Source organism: Platichthys flesus, chromosome 23 (assembly GCF_949316205.1).
Source record: "Platichthys flesus chromosome 23, fPlaFle2.1, whole genome shotgun sequence".
Classification (NCBI taxonomy): Eukaryota; Metazoa; Chordata; class Actinopteri; order Pleuronectiformes; family Pleuronectidae; genus Platichthys; species Platichthys flesus.
Window position 1 is genome coordinate 11,977,168 of NC_084967.1, and position 18,130 is coordinate 11,995,297.

The 18,130-nt window shown below is 43.2% G+C and overlaps 1 protein-coding gene across 1 annotated transcript; it reads right to left on the reverse strand.

Annotated features, from left to right (window-relative positions):
- Positions 1-5,480: 5,480 nt before the first annotated feature.
- On the reverse strand, positions 5,481-14,610 carry st8sia1 (ST8 alpha-N-acetyl-neuraminide alpha-2,8-sialyltransferase 1). The gene is made up of 5 exons (XM_062383141.1): positions 13,930-14,610; positions 12,554-12,698; positions 8,496-8,605; positions 7,172-7,264; positions 5,481-6,545 (listed from the first exon to the last, which is right to left on the reverse strand). The coding sequence occupies exons 1-5, from the start codon at positions 14,106-14,108 to the stop codon at positions 6,080-6,082; spliced, it is 993 nt and encodes a 330-aa protein (XP_062239125.1). The 5' UTR covers positions 14,109-14,610; the 3' UTR covers positions 5,481-6,079.
- Between the last annotated feature and the right edge of the window lie 3,520 nt (positions 14,611-18,130).

Below are 18,130 nucleotides of genomic sequence, written 5' to 3' on the forward strand. Positions count from 1 at the left end.
GTTCATTTACAATTGTTGATAAGAAATTACGAACTACAAACAGAAGTGCAGAAACCATCTCCCTGGCATGTATTGGATATGTTGTTTTTATTTTGAGAGCAGTTGCTGTTATTTTCTGAAAACCGAAGCCTCCTTTATTTTTAGATGCCGACCCTTGTTCCACACTGTGGTTCTAGAGCCCCAGCTTGTCTAAAAGGTGACCCTCTTATACTGATGAATGATCACGGCTCAGTTTTGGCAGCTCAGTGCAGATCTTGCACTGAGGGATTCATTTAGATCTAAATGAATCACTCATGAATGAATCGCTAAGAACACTCAAGTGGCCGCAGAAACCCTGTTTTAATCTCTCGTCCCCCATCTTGTATAAATATCACTTGTATTCAAGAGGGAGAGGGGAGGGAAAACCTTTCAGTTATACAACATGTGCGTACAGGAGTGGGTACTTTACTGATATCTGAACCTAATCAATAAAGAATATGCTAACAGATGAAAATATCCAAGCACTTGACGCTGAGAATCCTTTCGGACCGGGCAAGTCTACAGACGTCATCTAGCCAGCAAATAAGCAAAATTATTTATTGTGCCTATTAACCAAATTTCCAACTTTCCTACATGACATCGCTCAGGTTGTTTATAACTTGTCCCCTCCGAGGCTTTGATCCAAATAAAACAAATGATGGTAGCTGGTTGTACGGTGGCTCTGAGGGTCAGAACTCATTAACATAAAACAAAATTGCAACGACATTTAGGAAAACGAAACATGTTGTGAAATATATCCGAGATGCGCTTGCCAATTTTGATTTGTGAAATTCTTTGTTTTCTGAAATGTTAAAGAAATATGAAATACATAAAATGATTTACAAATTTTGTAACATGATATGTTTTGGGATTTTTTTTTTAAACCCAGTTTTGGGCAATGTACTTTAAAAAAACGAAAATTGAACCCTCAGGGCCACCGTACAGTGGACGTCTGCCACTGTTATGACATTTCAGTTCCTATAAACATAAAAAATAACTTCCTTCCCTCTTAACCTTTACTCCAAATCATCTCCAGTCTATTTACATGCCACTGTCTCTGTTGAGATATGTGATGTGAGTAAGAGTCCGTGGAGAAAAAAGGAAAGTTACTGGAAATACACTGTTTCACTTCCAGGCTGTAATATCTGTCATGGGCAAACCCCAGCGTGGGCAGGGTGTATACTGCACTAATGACTTTTCAAAAATAGCTAGAAGGACGTGTATTCAGATGCAAGATGGATCTGAAGACGAGTCCCCTGCTCAGAGAAGCAGAGGTGCCATTAACGAAACCAGACACAGCCAGACAGCCACTCAGTGAGTCTTTCATTACGGACTTAGAGGAGTTGATCTGATCGTCCAAAACAGTGTTTACACTTTGGTTCAATGTCCAGTCACCACTCAGAGCAAAGTTTCTACAGGAGCTCTTTGAATACAGGTTTTTTTTTTTAGCATCGATATAATATGAAAAGTTGATGACAGAAAAAGCAACTTCACATGAACACTGAATCCTTCTTGAATATCAGCGTTCCATGACACACACTTATATCCAGGTTTATTTGTAGATTCCTGGGCTCTGGGTGCATGGTTTGCTGTTATAAGCTTTAATAGAGCAGACACAGTGTGCATGTGTGTGGGAAGGTTTTCTTAACCCCGCTCAAACTTCAACATTTGCTATTTTCTACGGGTGGGTTGCTTGTGTGGCAAAAATAGAAATAAGACGTCAACTTGGCCAGAGGAGGAAAAGTGAAGCTCTGAGACGTCTGCACTCCTCGTGTAGCCGTCTGAAAAAGGTGAGAGATAACTCAACGGAAAATGACAGAAGGCTGATTGTAGATGCTCCTCAAGGGATGGAGAGGATTAAGTAGGAAAGGCGATAAAGGACCCTCCATTTTTATAATCCTCTTCAAAGAGAACATGAATGTCTCACCTTCACCGCAATCCATTCGAAAAAGTTGTCACGAAACTTCACTAAAGGCAAGAAATGTCATTTCAAGTCGTCCTCTGGGTTCAATGTATGACTATTTCACATTTTGTGCCAGTCCTCCGACTAGCAGCTGCAGTGTTTCATAGGATGGGAAGTTAAAGCCAAAGTCCCTTCATTCATCCTCTGAGAAGTCAAAAAATATCACATCAAGTCTCAGCAGTGGAGCAGTAAACAGACCAACATGGGCTGCGCTGCTAGTGTGGCTAAATATAGTAAAATTCCCTAAAGGTGGAGCTGTCCCCTTACACACACCAGTACCCTTGCATCCTTTTCCACTGAACCGCCCTAATTAAATATCCATCATCGTTGACACGCTCTTAGTTATCTCTCCACACCAGATTCAGGGTGCCGTCCGGCGGGGAGACGGCTGCGGTTTTTTTGATGACACCTTTTTCAAAATTCACGGCCCATAAAACAGGCCATGCAGATGAAGCTGAGGCGAGCAGCGAGTTTTGCTGACCCACAAACATTCATAATCACAGAACAAACGGGAAGTGGTATGAGAAGCAAAGCCACTGAGAAGAAGGCCTAAGATATGTGAGAATGTCAAACACTGTGGGGCCGAAAAAATATAGAAATATATCTAATACAACCCTTCCACACAAAGGTAATCTTTAAGAAAACCAGGTGTTGACGATAAATGTTCCTTATTTTTTTTATTGTACATGGATATGGTTGAATTCATTTGTTTTTTGTCGCTTTCATCATTCACAGTTTAACCCAGGGGGCACATAACAAATGGTTTAGTTCACTCAGTTTCTATGCGATCATGCTCAGGGGGCGTCGCTCACACAGGATTTCAAAGAGCCGAGGAGTCGACAAACTTCAACACCTTCAGACAATTTCTTCCGTCTTCTTGTAACCGTTGCAGTTAAGAGCAAAACAAAGCACATTTTGTCGTTTCCATGAGATCACAATTTTTAAACATGTAGATAGGGTGATCTGTCGACTGTTGTTGATCAAAAGTCTTTATTTTTAACCTAATTTGTTGTGTAAGGACAACTTAGCCTGTACAGATCAATAACCAGAGATGTATAGAGTGCCTTAACATTAAATATGCTTAATATTTAACTATTAAAGATTTAAAGATCATTTCCCCACTTTACTTAACATTGAAAATTGGGCCGTTTCTCTACGACAGAGCTTGATAAAAAAAAATAAAAATAGAATCAAGCATAAGTATAGGACTGAGTGTGTGACATTTGTTGGCGATCGATTGAATTTCTGTGAACTGTTGATCCTTGGCCGAGTCTTGTTTGAAAGAAGCTATAGCTGCATGAAATTCACATCGTACACAGACAGGCTTTAACATTCAGGCATTTGACCCACTTCATACTCAGTTTGCAGCGTATTCTGTGACGCAGCATGTCCCTATGCAGACTCTGACCAACAAGGACTCAAGAGTAGAAGACTTTAGTCATCATGAGGTGAGAGACGCCTGCAGAACTTAACGTTTGATCCGGTTTCACGTCGCTAGTAGGAATGGAGGGGTGTTACGTAAAGACTGGTCATATGCTACAGCAGGTCAAACATGTGACACCTCCATGACCAGATTCTAAGCAACTAGTCACCCTCTACGGTGCTTTACATGGAACCTGTGACTGGAACCTAACAAATTTTGAATGCTATGCTGCCCCTGGTTGCTGATGGTTGATCATATTGCTCTTACATGATCTTCCGGAGCTGGATCGATAACAGACAACTGTTAAAAACAAAATAGAACTGTGTACCAAAAAGCACATACACGTTTAAAAATCATCATGCTTACTTTACATTTCACACTTTGTCACAACTCGTTCAGACACAATACTGGGCAGGAGAGGAAAAACAATTAAAAGGTGCAAAAACATGAAATATCCCAGTACGAAAAATAAAAAAATTGGTCAAAGTACTTATAGAGTTTGGTTCGCAGTCTGGAGGAGCCGCAAGTGCATCTGTAAGTTCTTCTATTTTGTTCACTTCATTTACTTGGTCCAGCAGTCCTAAGCTACATCCTTAATACTATGTTTTATTTTGAAAACAGCAACTGTTGTTATCGATTATACACGTTGCGTTCTGCACTGGCTAATCTTCCCCAGAGGGGCTCATGTGGTAAGAGCCTGACGAAGATACAGCATGACTGAAAAGGACCAATCAGGAAGCGGTTGTGTTTCCAGGCGTCTCCGTTTTTGCCCGTCTAGATTTAAGTCATCAAAATAAAACGGGCAGAGTTGATGCCCTCTCAATCCAAAAAGTAGTAGATGTAGCTTAAGTTAATTTAACTTTAAAGTCAGGTACACATTTAAGAGCAGGATCGAAGCTGGAAATGTCTTCAGTGCTTCTCAAATGAACCTGACCTCTTTCACTTTAACAGAGGGGAGGGTGGATAAACGTATAAAACCTATCGACATGTTTTTGCACCTTGGGTCGGAGGAGGGTTGCACTCCATGCACTTTCCATGCAGAGTTGTCCTTTTGTTGTGTTTACTGACGATATGGCACAGTCAAATTTAATCACTTTTTGAATAAGAAAACAGAATATTTATAATATTTTATAACACCTGCAAGGCCTGTGAGTAGAAAAAAACTAAAAGCATCTGTCATTGCGGCCTGTACAGAAGCAAGTTATTTTTCCCTTGTGGACAAAATCAATTGTAAAAAATTAAATAACAATAATAGAAAAGGAACACAGGACAGATGCGAGATCCAAACAACAGCAACTGCTTAAATAAACCACAGTTTAATGTATAAGGTGTCCAATCTGCCGTTAAAATGCCTCATTGAGACATCCGGTCCCCGAGCACTGTCTCCGTCACTACCTCTCTGTACAGGAGTGTCTCGCCGTTTCAAGAGCACAAGGACAGAGCGGGAAAGTGAATCAAAGAGGGCACTGTTCCCCCCGGCTCGACCACTTGGCAAGAACGGTGCTGTTACCGAGAGGTGACTCCTAAAACCCCCTCTCGAAGACGCAGGCTGTTTTCTGTCCGCACAGCCCGGCTTGTGCGAATTGTACCGAAGCAGTCCGTCAGTGTCTATGTTGAATGAAGGGTGAGGTACCTGATGTGTGTGTGATTCAGTGCTTCCTCCTTTTATTTTAATTTTTTGGCCGCAAATGTTCACACGTGCCGTTAGTGCTTCATTTCTTTAAAGTCACATTTATCCGGGAAAGAAAGAAAAAAATGTGTTTAATGTGTTTCAGCGACGGGTTCAAATGCAACTTGGCTCAACATTTTGGGAGACGTAGTATCCGAGTCTCCTTTTCTTACGGCTCCCGCTTGGTACTGAAGCTCTATTTGGCACAGCAGAATGCCAGTCAAGCGCTTGGCAGAAGAAAAGCAAAGAAAAAAATCCTTTCAGGCGCACACCAGCCTCCCCTTCTCCCGCTGCCACTCTTTTTTTCCCCCTCCAGACTCATTCAAGCCACAAGGTAGCAGGACACCATTACTCCTCCCCTCCTACCTCGCATCTTCACCCCTCTTCTTTCAGTGCATTTTATTATTCAACCCCCCCCCCCCCCCACACACACACTCCTCCACTCCTTCTGTCTCTGTTTAACAAAAGACCCAGAGGGGGATTTGGTCCAGCTGCCCCATATGACAGTCAGATACAGTCACACAGACCGAAAAAAAAGACCCCATCCCCCCAAACACCCGGCCCTGCACACTTTCACCTTTCTGTGCCCCACTCGAGGGGCTTTCCATAAAAAACACACATCCACGCACACACACAGACACACACCCATTTCAGAGACAAGGGGTTGAGGTACGGCTTCGTCAAGGTTTTTTTGGAGAGTGTGTGCATGTCAGTGTTTGTGTGTGTGTGTGTGTGTGTTTGCCTGTGTCAGTGTATTCTCTGTCCCTGATGCTTCTGGTCCGGGTGGGGGACATTCTCATTATAATTAGGGATGATCTTGGTGGCACAGCAGCATCGTGAACGGACTCAGTTGCAGCGCTGAGGTTCCTCAGAGGAAATTGTGTTTGCATCCATGTGCATCATGACAACAACTTCCTGCCGATTCACAACCCAAACATCTCACTCTGCGTCCTCTAACCAGCCGAACCTCAACGGACCGCCATCTTTTCCGGCTCCCTCCTCCTCTCTAAGGGGGGCAGTGTTCCAGCCTCAAGCGCAGCGTGCCGCTTTGGTGCAAGTGCCAGAGCTGGACGAACTCCTCGGGCATGGTGTGGAACCACTTGTAGGGCAGGATGTTGTCGTAGTAGTGGTGGCTGACCGGCTTCCCGTCCAGGCCAATGGCGAACGGCCAGAAGCCGTAGGCCGTCACCTCCTCGCACAGCCCCAGGGCCAGGCTGATCAGGAAGAGCCCCGTGGAGAGGCGCTTGGCGTGCACGCCACGGGCTTTCCAGAATTTGCCCACCGTGCGCAGGAACTCTGGGTTGGCGAAGAGCATGGTGAGGTTGGACGAGGAGTCTGCCAGGGCGTAAGATGCCCGCAGAGACAGGTCGGTGCAGGGCTTCATGGAGAACGCCGGCATGTACATGTAGCTGGAGCCGTAGACCTTCATGCTGTCCACGAAGGCCTTCCTCGACCACAGGAGGTTCTGAAACCTGAACAGAGACCGAGAAAGAGTTACTTGATATGTTGAGATTAAAGTCATTCACATAAATCCTGACTGGTTGACTCATGTGTCGAGGTCACTGCTCCCGCTTCCTTCCAGGCTGTCTGCAGAGGAAACAGGTTTCCTGTGCTGCAATGAGTCAAGCTACATAAGCAGGATCAATGTGACACAGGAAGATATTTCAAGTCACTGAATGATTTGTTCAAAAGACCTTTTTTTTTTTTACAATTTAGAGCAAACAGGATGAAATGAGGAAGATTGCTTTTGATTTTCACTTTGTTCTGTTGGGTCTCTTTTTTTCTTTAAATCCCTTTTATGTGTCGCTTTGTATAATCTTCAGTCTTTAAGGTGTTGTTTTCGTACCTTTTCATGAAAACCACTCTGAGGTGCCTTGTTGTGGAAATGCTTACAAACACTTGCCTTCGCCTAATGCACATTTCAATTCCAATCTATGTCGCCTCAAACATCCATTGCCAAACATTGCTTGTAAGTGCTGTATAAAGTTAAATTATCGCTTCTTGAATTTGATGGCTCACGGCACATTTCCACCACGTAACTCTTTCATCAATATGTGCTGAGAGGCTCAAACATGCTAGGTGCTTTTACTTGATTCACCTTTTCTCTATGATGCTGGGGTTGGCGGTTACCAGGTGTGTTCGGGTTCCCACGTCCTCCACGTAGTCCTTTGAGAGCGGTGGAAGGTTACACCTGCAGGAACAAAACATACGTGTTACTTACTTCCACGTCGTATGTGCACACAAACACGCGTACACAACTTCTGTAGCTGTTCACTCGTTATTAGTTCACCCAAGACAGATAACCAGTTGTGAGTCAGGCTACAGAAAGTGTCACAGCTTCACTGATAACACGAATTACAATGGCCTATAGTTACATTTCATGTTTCCCAGATAACATGTCTCGGGGAGTAAATTACAATCATTCGGGAATAATTGCCTCCTACAAGCCTGATGCTTAGTTTGTCACGTCGGAGCTGTGTGGGATCAGCGGACGCAGGAAATGAAGAACATCTGTGAAATGATTTATTTTAGTGTGAGTTTCCTCCCTCTGGATTTATCAGACCTGGGTTTTGAACAGTTCCCTTTAATATAATAAACGTTCTACGCCCTGGATAACTCCCTGATGTATTGACCGGACACAGCCGATGAGTGTTGTTGTGTTTCAGTTTTGAGGAGCCGTCGTGTCGTCTGCAGTGTACGACATGATGGGATAATTAGCTTGTTACATAATAATAAGAGTCCTCTGACCTAAATACAAAACGTGCTTGGTGAGGTTCAGGACAGGAATGAGGTTCGGTTTAAACGAACCACATTCCTTGACGTTCGATGAAATGGAGTCAACATTTCGTGTCATTGCTTTGCATTTGGATGTTTCCACTGGTGTAAGAACCTTTACAGGTGATGACCTTAATGATATTGACGTTTTTTGCAAACATCCTTCTGGCAGTCGAGCCAGAATAATGCCTCCGCACAACTTGTGCTTGGTCCTTATAATAATTACAGGCATCTTAGTTTACTATTTTCTATGTCAACTTATGCATTAATTATATTTATTTCTCTGTTCTGATTATTCTGCCTCCAAACCTCCAAAAATGTATCTGTAAAATGACTCTTCTTGTGTAATCCGTCCAAAATCCCACATTTCTTAAATCCAGGATCTAGTTTTTCTTGAAGCATAATAAATCTGACGCCCCACCAGATGGTTTATTTCTGCTCATTTCTGCTTCCTCCTCTCATCTTCGTTTGTTCCTATTCCGCTCGCTCACGCCTCGCAACCTCCTTTGTCCCACACCTTCACCCTTCGCTCTCAGTTTCCCCTGATGGTGTGGGGCCGCTCTCTTGGGCACAGCTGATTCACATTTGGAGGCGCAGCGAGGCGCTAACAGTCAAGCACCCCCCGCTCTGCGCTTCTCATTTCTCACCTCAGAATGAAGTCGGCCCGGTCAATGTGCTGCCCGCATTTGCTGTGTCGGAGGATGCCGCTGTTGCCCACCACCGCGCACTTCTTCAAGGGGAACTGCAGAGGGTTGCGCTGGGAAGGAGACATCACGCGGCCTCGTTAGCATTCACACAGACATCAGCATGTAAAGTTTAAAAGAGCGAATATCTTCAGAGAGTCGGGCCGTGCTCTGCAAAGCTCGGGACCTCAGCTTATTCCCTGTCAAATCCTCGCGTGCTGACGGACAAACCAGCGAGGACATATGAAGGAAGGAGGTCAAAAGTAACTCGAGGTCAAACTTTACATCTGATTAATCAGATACTGCAGAGAACTAATGTATGCTGTGAATCTGAAACCATTCGCACTGATTATTTTAACTGTTTAACACTAATTCAGCCATTTAGCTGTACCTATAATTAGTTTAAATACCGTCTACTACTTCTCTATTTTAATCTTTACTTCAACGTTTGTCCATTATTTTAATCTCAATATTACATCTGCCACTTTTAGCTTACTATATTCAGTCAGCTATTTTAACTGTACCTTCATTTTTTTCTTTAACAATGTTTACTTTTTTTGAGCTATTTGGACCATTTATCCAACCATTAGACTTTTATCGAGCTGTTTACTCTCTAGGTTTCTCCACAGCAACTGGACCAAATAACCGTGGCCCTGTCATCATCTTAATGAAAGCCTTGGATGGGACAGTTTTAACTCTGATACAGAGGACACAGTTACACCAGGCTTTATGAGGCCAGGGCCAAAAATGGCCTCGCTCTCTTATTTTTTTTTGCCTGGGCTGCGTTTAAGTCAGTGGCACGGATTAACAAGACGGCGGAAACAATTGTGCTCATTATTCCCGTTAGGGTGCACACACTTGAGAACACACACACACACACACACACACACACACACACACACACACACACACACACACACACACACACACACACACACACACACACACACACACACACACACACACACACACACACACACACACATCCCTATCCTTGCCTCAAGGCCTGTTTTGGGCCGTGACGGGGGGGGGTCCGAGGACAATACCTGCTAACAGTCCATGGAGCAGGGGAGGGGAACCAGAAAGTTGGGCTGGAGCTGGAGGACATTGGTAGTACATAGTCCCAAAGTGTTGTCATGATACTGTTATGATGCTGACAGAACTTCCTTTGATTCATCTACATTCACTTGAGGCTTTCGATTCAGGGACATTTACAAACGGAGGGGAACCACTGAAGCGTCAAAGGCGTAAAGTGAAACCTTCATCGCAGCCAAGTGTCATGGGAGAGTAGAGAGATGCACACAACGGAACTCCAGTTAACAAACATGACAGGAATCTACAGTACACTCCAGTGAGCTGTATGGACGCACTGTTTAAGCCACTGAACTAACCGACAATTAAGTGTCAAAGCCCTAATTGGCACATTCCCTGGCAGATGCCCAGATACTGTAGCTGCTGCCAGGCTTAGAGTGGTTCGGCTGCTGCTGGTCTGAGCGCAGACCTGCAATCACAGCACTGGTAGTTGAGAAGAGCAGAAGAGTATTTACGTGTGCGAGTCTGCAAGTCGTCCATCCCGCCTAACCACCAGTTACCTTCCTTTTACTGGTCACAAAACGAGGCTCTCTGCAAGTGCAACCACGCTGCAACAACCCAGTGCATGCAAGAGGTAGAGGGAGTGCAAAGCTGTGCAGCAGCGTGTGACCACAACCGAAAACGGGTTGATGCAATCGAAACAGAGTAACTAGCAGCACTCTGTGCACACGGTGTGGTGATGGACGGAACTTAAGAATGTGTATATTTTACTGTCCTCGTGGGGCTACAGCACAGATTACTCCCACAAACACAGTCAGCGTTAATGAAAGGCCGTCTCAGGTCCAGTGTTTAGGATTAAAAGGGCTCGAGCATCATAAATTGAATATCACAGGTTTGTTTGCAGATAAATCACCGGAAATTAAGAATCTATGTGTTTTAGATAACCTGGAATGGGTTTTTGGGCTTAGCGAGGGAGCCGGTCTTCTTTTGCTGAGTATATTTTACCGCCATGTTTCTACAGTAGCCCAGAATGGACCAAACAGTTAAACCAGATAGTTGAAGTCAGTAAAAGGATTATTGTTTATAAAATAAAGTTAATTTTCCCCGCAATCTCAGGCGTTTTCTAGAAATGCTCCTTATTACTGACGTCAATTTCCAAACCCCTAAATAAAGAGAGGCAGCCAATTGGAATTGGAAATTACCTCAAATGATAAATGGTCAAAAAGGAGAGCAGATCAATTTTACATTGTAGAACTTAGTGTAGCAGTAATAGTAACAGGAACTATCTCACATGTAAAAACCAGGGAACATCTAATCCTGCTGCTCTACATTCAAACACTGGTGCTCATTCCGGGGCCGAGCTCTGCCCCCACTTCATATTTGCATTTCTTTATTTATTCGCCCTCTCCTCCCCCATCCAGTCATGAATGAACATGCAAATCTCGCGCCTGCAAATTAGGGTCAGATATTCATCGCGTTTACCAAACAGGATATTTGACGGCGGATCTGCAGCACCGGTGCCGGGGATCCACACTCCAACGTTAATGAGCCGTTCTGCCCCTGGCTACAAAAACCAAGGCAACAGCTCCTACACCTGAGTTTCTCATTTTGTCCAGTTCCCAGTCTCGAAAACACATAAACACACTCATGCTGATGCAGCCACACACACAAACACACAGGATCCATGTAAAAATAGCTCCACAGCTCTTATCTGGGTACAGAGTACAGACATATACACGGGGGCCGAGATAAACACTCTGTCTCTGGTCCCTATGTTGAGAGAAGAGGGGGATTAACTCGAGGGAGAAACTTGAAGCACATCCACCACCTCCAGCTTGAAGCCATTGTTTATGTAGCCCTGTTTTCGATTGGAGTCGAATAGAGGACAGAAACACAGCATGACATTAAATCCTCTTTGATTAAGAAATAGAAGTGATTTGATGTCAAAACCAGAAGAGCACTTGGCAGAGTCCATGAGGTCCAGCAGTCCGCTCATGAAAGCACATCTACCTCCATGAGGAGTTTAAACATTTAGATCAATGAAAATGTATCGTCAATTTATCTTGCATTAGGGGGGATACCTGACTCGAGCCTGTCAGGACCCATCAGGACAAACAAATTGAAATGATATTGGTGTTCAGGTTGGGTTCGGCCATGTTGGCTCGGCCAGCTACTTGATTTTTTACACGTCCCTGTTATCGGCGAAAACAGGATGTCTGGCAGGTTTGGGTTGGGCTTGGTTAGTTTTCTCTCGGGCTTCGAGCACAGACACACATACGCTGCAATTAGCTTTCTCCACAGGAAGCTAATGCTTAATTCACTTCTTTACGCTCACTGATTGGAGGTGAACAGGAACCTGGATCCGCCCCTTTTGTCGAGGTGCAAATGTAGAAATGCGTTTGGTGTATTTTGTCAAAACAACAAACAAACCAAAACAAATTCATTTCACTTCTGGCTTCATCTCCACAACTGTATCTTCCCATGTTTGCCCTCTATAGAAACCCTGACGCACGTGTGAAATCATCCATGAGATGGTGGAATGAAACTGCGAGAACATGACACCATAGCTTCAGCAACATTCAGGCCGGTGTGCGTCTCCTCCTCTCACTTGTCCACGTCTTCACACCGAGGACACTGACTGTACTGAGCCTCTCCACTTAAGCATGTGTCTGTCTGCCCCCCCCCCCCCCCCCCCCCCCGCCTCCGTTATGGATCACCGTGTCCAAACCCACAGTCACGGTGTTGTGTTGCGCTGAGTGGGCGAAAAAATTTCACTTCCTATCGTCTGGTTTCAGTTACTCTGTCCAGAGCACAGCTGTCACACACATGACTTTGAGGGAGGTTTGAGAACCACCCCCCCCCCCCCCAAAAAAAAAGACATATTCGCACCCTTTTTGAGCGTCAGTGCAAAAATGAAACCACAACTCTTTTCAAAATACCATGATTGTTAATACATTGAGTTCACGGGACGAGTCTGCTCTCCGTCCTACCTGCACAAAGAGCGGGTAGGTCTCGTTGTTGACCGTGTGCGAGTGGTAGAACTCGCCGTCGTACCACAGGACCTTCCCCATCGGCGAGTTCTCCTTGGTGACGGCGAAGTTCCTCCGTGGATCACAGCAGTCCGTCAACAACTTCCTGTCGTGGGAATGTGTGAAATACAAGATCTTTAAACAGTGTTAACACATATTAGATTCCAAGAAACATATTTGAACTGTATTAACTCCTCGGTTATTTGCCTGTAGTGACAGCCTGAGCTGAACGTGTGAGTTCTGCTACTGTAAATGAGAGGAACTGATCAAATATTTAGGGTCGTTCGGGTTCAGATGGGATAACATCAGACTGTCCTCATCTTTTCCACACATTGTTACTGTAACTTCCTCAGAATCATCTGTACAAACACACAGCTCTGAAAAAAAAAAAAGAAAAGTCCCAACTCCTCCACTGCTCTGCAAGAGTCACCTTCTCTGATGATGCTAATTGACGTCCTCTCTGGGGAAATCAATTGCCTGCATGTATACTCTGCTGGATACCATCTGAATAACACTGCCACTGTAGCCAACATAATATGTGGATCACATATACTATGCATGAGTGAATAAAGAGTGTTATTGCTATGTTGCATCTTTTTATTAGCAGTTATTTGATTTAATTTGCTTCCTCTGTTTTTAAACTATACCAATAGCCTTTAGATGAATGGTATTTATCATAATTATTATCATTAGGCTTTCATCTTGTGGTATTCTGTAATGTTTCTAAATATTTTTGGACGTTTCAGCGCTTCAAATGTGTTTTCAGAAGAATTACAGATTTTAATTTCACATGTATTTATGTTTATTCTTTCATTTGAATCTGTGTTTGCTTGCATCAGCGTATTTGTCCTGAAAACCCAATTTAAGATTGTTTAACATTTTAAGACACTTCATTACTTTCACTCTCACAATACAGCCAGAAAAAATAATAAAGAAAGTTCTTATAGGTCGATATAGATAATTAGCATGATGATGGCAGAGAATGACAAATAAACATTAAACCATTATTGATTATGTGTTATACCTCCTCACTGCTCTCACACAATGCATAAGAAATACATACATGTATTGAGCCTTTGTTAAATTGTGATGGATTCAAATTACATTGCGATAATTATCGATATTGTTTTCTTACCCTATAAAAAACCATGGTAAAGGAAAGTTTAAATCTTGGCACCTTTCTTCTTTTTCTTTCATTTTGTTATTAACTGGCCCTTAATTCAGCCTGTGTCCTTCAGAGACCCACACAAGCACAGCTGGGGGGGCCCCTGGGAGCCCCCTTTAGGGAATCACTGCTTTCAATCAAAGATCAGAAATGTGAGAGCCCTGAGACGAACCTGTACAGATCGATGCCCGTCTGGTTCTTCTCCCACACTCCGCCCTGCCTCAGCACCTCGTCCACTATCTCCGTATCGCTGGGCACCCTGTACACGGGGAAAATGTAGAACCAGCAGAGGACCAGCACGAACAGGGCGGCCCACACGGCGGGCTTGCCCCGGTAGCATCGCACCAGCATCGTTCCCTCTCTGCTCTCAAACACACGACTCAGAACCAGCGGTGCGTGCACATCCAAGCAGGTGCGGTAACAAAAAGACAAATGAAAGGGGTCGGTTCAAACTGGTGACCCCGTCCGCTGCGAGCCCCCCTGCCTCACTCCGCAGACAGGGTGGGGTACGAGTGGGGCTGCAGAGGGATGGTGCGTTACCCGGTTGTCGGGCTCATGCACCGGTCAGGGAATCCGGGTTTCTGTCGGTGAGGGTGTGATGGAGGAAAGCGTGAATCCCTGCAGCGGCGTCTCACGCACGTTTGCGGGTTTGCGGCGCGGTGCGTCTGTCTCTGCCCTGCGCGCATCAGCATCATCACAATCCCGCGGACTGCGAGCGACCATGTGGGGGTGTGGGGGGGGCCAGTCCCCGCTGCAAACCGGTCCGGATGTCCCACCGTGCACCCCGATAGTCCGCTTTCTCTCCCCGGTCCTCCACCGTCCTGCTGCAGGGTCTGGTGCTACTGAACCGGGCTCAGCCTCCCCCCACCTCCCCCCCACCTCCTCCTCCTCCCTCCTCCTCCTCCTCCGACCAGACAAAATGCGGTACGGAAGGCCAACAGCTCAAAAACAAATGTCTTTTTTTTTTTGTACTTGTCAACGTCCTCATTTTTCATGTAAAAAATGTGCAATTACGTGTTTAATGAGTTGGCAACATCTAAATTTGTATCTTTAAAATGTGCAAGCAACACTTTAATGCATTGTTGACATCATGTTAATGAAACAGGAAGTAGGCAATTTGGGATATAGTGGCCATTTTACACGTTGTGTATTTGAACTCCTCCTCCTAGAGCTTTCATCAGATCAACTTCAAACTCGGTAAGGGTCATCTGAACAACATGGAGATTAAAACTACCGACCTTTTTGAGTTTTCGTCACATGGTGTGCGAGCTCAATAATTCTGTCACATTATCTGAATACCGGTCTGAAAAGATATATAAGTCGGGATAATGATAGCGCCACCCACTGATCAGTGTGAAAATTCAAATGCATGGGACGAGGAGCTGTTTCCCCACGTTCCCGCCAAAAATACATTTTTAACTCTAATAAATAACAAATACATTATTAATAGCTATATAAGGAGTCATCACTTTTGTCATTGTCTATAATTAAAAATATACATAAAAAAAATAGGGGTTAAGCTACAGCAGAATTAGGTTACTCATTCAATGAGAGTTAAAACACAAATTGTTTGCACGTTAACATGTGAAATATAAATGTAAAAAAAATACTTGCATGTTTTTATCACATCAACTGTGTTAACATATCCTAACAGGTTGTGTACATCCTGTTTAAAATTTTGCTTTTTGTTTTTTAGCAAAAAAAAAAAATCAAAATGTGTGTTTGACCGGCTTAGTCTTCCATACATGGAGGCTGTGATAGGGGCGTTCCCTTCACCAGAGAAAAGATTCTTCTGCAGCCCGCAATTCTCAGAGACACGCCCACTTCAAGGAATGTAATCTTCTTAAAGGTGTATCGCCCTCCAAGGGCTACCATCGATTTCTCATGTATTTAATCTGCATCTATGTCAAAACATGAGGATTTTAATATAATGATAAAGAGCTGCGAATAAAAAAATACATATTTTCAAGTGTATCGCACTCTTCCAGTTGTAAACCAGACAATAATTGAATAATTTAACAAAATAATAGGCACATCTGTCAATGTTGAATATAACCATTAGCTACAGTCCAAAGACCAGGACAGAGCTGACATTATGAAAAGCAACAATATGCTGCATCATTTAATCAACTGGTATATTGTGTACATTTTCATGACTCATCAAATACTATCACTGAAATATAAAAGAGACAGACAACGTGTGTCACCAGCCCTCGTGCTCCGTGGAGGTTGAGGACGGTGAAAATGTGGCATCATGTATAATTACTGTGGCCTCTAAAGCTTTCATGCTGTGGTTTTACATTTTAAATTTCAAGAGCTGCTGATGCAGAGCAGAAGATACAGTAATAAATCCCTCCAGCCACTGTTAGAGGCCTTGTGTTGGCATTCTGCCTCTTGAGTGCCAACCTGGAAGGATTAACAGATGTGCCCAATGGCCACGTGCCCAGGGGTCAAAGGTTTCTCAAACCACAGCCTCCTTTTACAGGATACGATTTTAATGGCTCCTCCTGTATAATTGTCTTATATTTCCTGGTGTCTTTGTTTTGGTATTTTGTTTTTGTATATCCTTTATAAAACTACATTTGCGGGATTGTTATGATTCATATCAAAGAAGTTGGAAGAAACTATTTGTATTCATATTTTTTTCATTGATGTATTTATAAAACAAATTGATTTTTGAGACCAGGGGCCTGTTTTCACTTAATCCATTCATGAAAAAAGATTAAAACAACAGTTAAACATTTCTTATATTAAAATCTGAAAATCAATCAGTGTGCTGCCAGAAATCTGTATGTGAGGAGCTGCCGCCCCCTGCTGGACTTTGTCTGCACTAAATACAGAAGCTTCAATTGCAACACATATTCCACCAATTCCTTTTCTACAAATTAAAGAAGCATATTCACATTCTGCCTCACAATACTGAATTATTTTACTCTTTATCCTGTGATAATTCACACGATGAAAGAAAGCACCGTTGAGCTATGTCTGGAAGTCAGTGTTGTGTCACCGTCACTGCTTTATTTCACCCCAAAAATGTGTGGGTGGCATTTTTAATCACTTGAACTTATCGACTCGCTGTTGTTCTGCTTTTTTCTCTGGATGTGAGAAGTTGGTACCGTCAGTGCTGCGTTCTATCTGCTCCAAATCATGGCAAGACTAATGAATAGGAACCACACAATCTCCATACAACGAAACTACCCACAATGCTCAAAGAGTGTTGTAAAATACAATTTAAATAAACATTTAAATGTCAAAAAGGAAGAAATTTGCACGACCCAATTAGGAGCTTTATTCAAGAGTTATTTAGGATCAGATTAGTGACAAGATTCTGCTTGAATGTATATATAAATGTTATGCAAGGCTTTGTGTATGTGTGTGTGTGTGTGCATTATGTTATTAAAATCAGTGGCTTGTATTGTCTAATCTAGAAGAAGAAGGTCTTGGACTTAAAGAATTCCTGCAGGCTTTGTGTTAATTATTTGTTTGCTCATCAAAAACACATTTATTATAATAGATAAAACAGAACTTACGAGCCAGACCACTGCACCACCATGCAGCCCCATATATATATATTTATGTATGTAGCAGACAACATTCCTTTGTTCTTATCAGTGAAGATATTATATAGATGCATATTGTATGAATGAGCCATCCTGTCCTTTTGACAGGATATACAGGCTGATAACAGTGAGGGTAGCTGGGAAATGTTGGCCACTCATGGTTTCCACTGAATCCTCTTGGGAACCTGGGAGGGCAGCGTCAAGGTCAGACCGCAGAGGGCCGAGGGATGCCAGGGGAGGCCAGGGGAGGCCACTTGGCTGATGTCATGTGTCAGCTGCTCACTGCTTTTCATGTCCAAACTAAGATGGAGGACTGAACAAGATGCAAGAGGAGAGAGGCAGAGTACAGATAGAGAATAATAATTATAATGCATTTCCATAAATGATCTTTGTGATCGTCTTGTCCTCTTTGACTGTTGCCAGTTTTTATGCTAAACTAAGCTGACTATGGTTTGTCGTTTTATATTAAGGGGAAAGTCATGAGTGTTGTGAATTGTGTAGAAATACTACAATATAATCACACTCACGGAAAGTTTTACTTGAGGAGAAGAACAGTATTCAGGGTAAAATAATGAAATTCGTAGAATTATAAGTAAAAGCAGGTCACTTTCAAAAAGTTGTATAAATATGTATCCATAGTAATGTATGAATATCACTGATACCTTAAAGTGTAAACAGCATTTTAATGTACAATTTTAACTACTTGTATACTTTTGGATAGTTTCATTGACATGTAGAATATGAGGTTGCAGTGACCTTTGACCTTTGTCCATCCCAATCTAATTCTCTATTAGTGTCTCTAATCGTTGAACT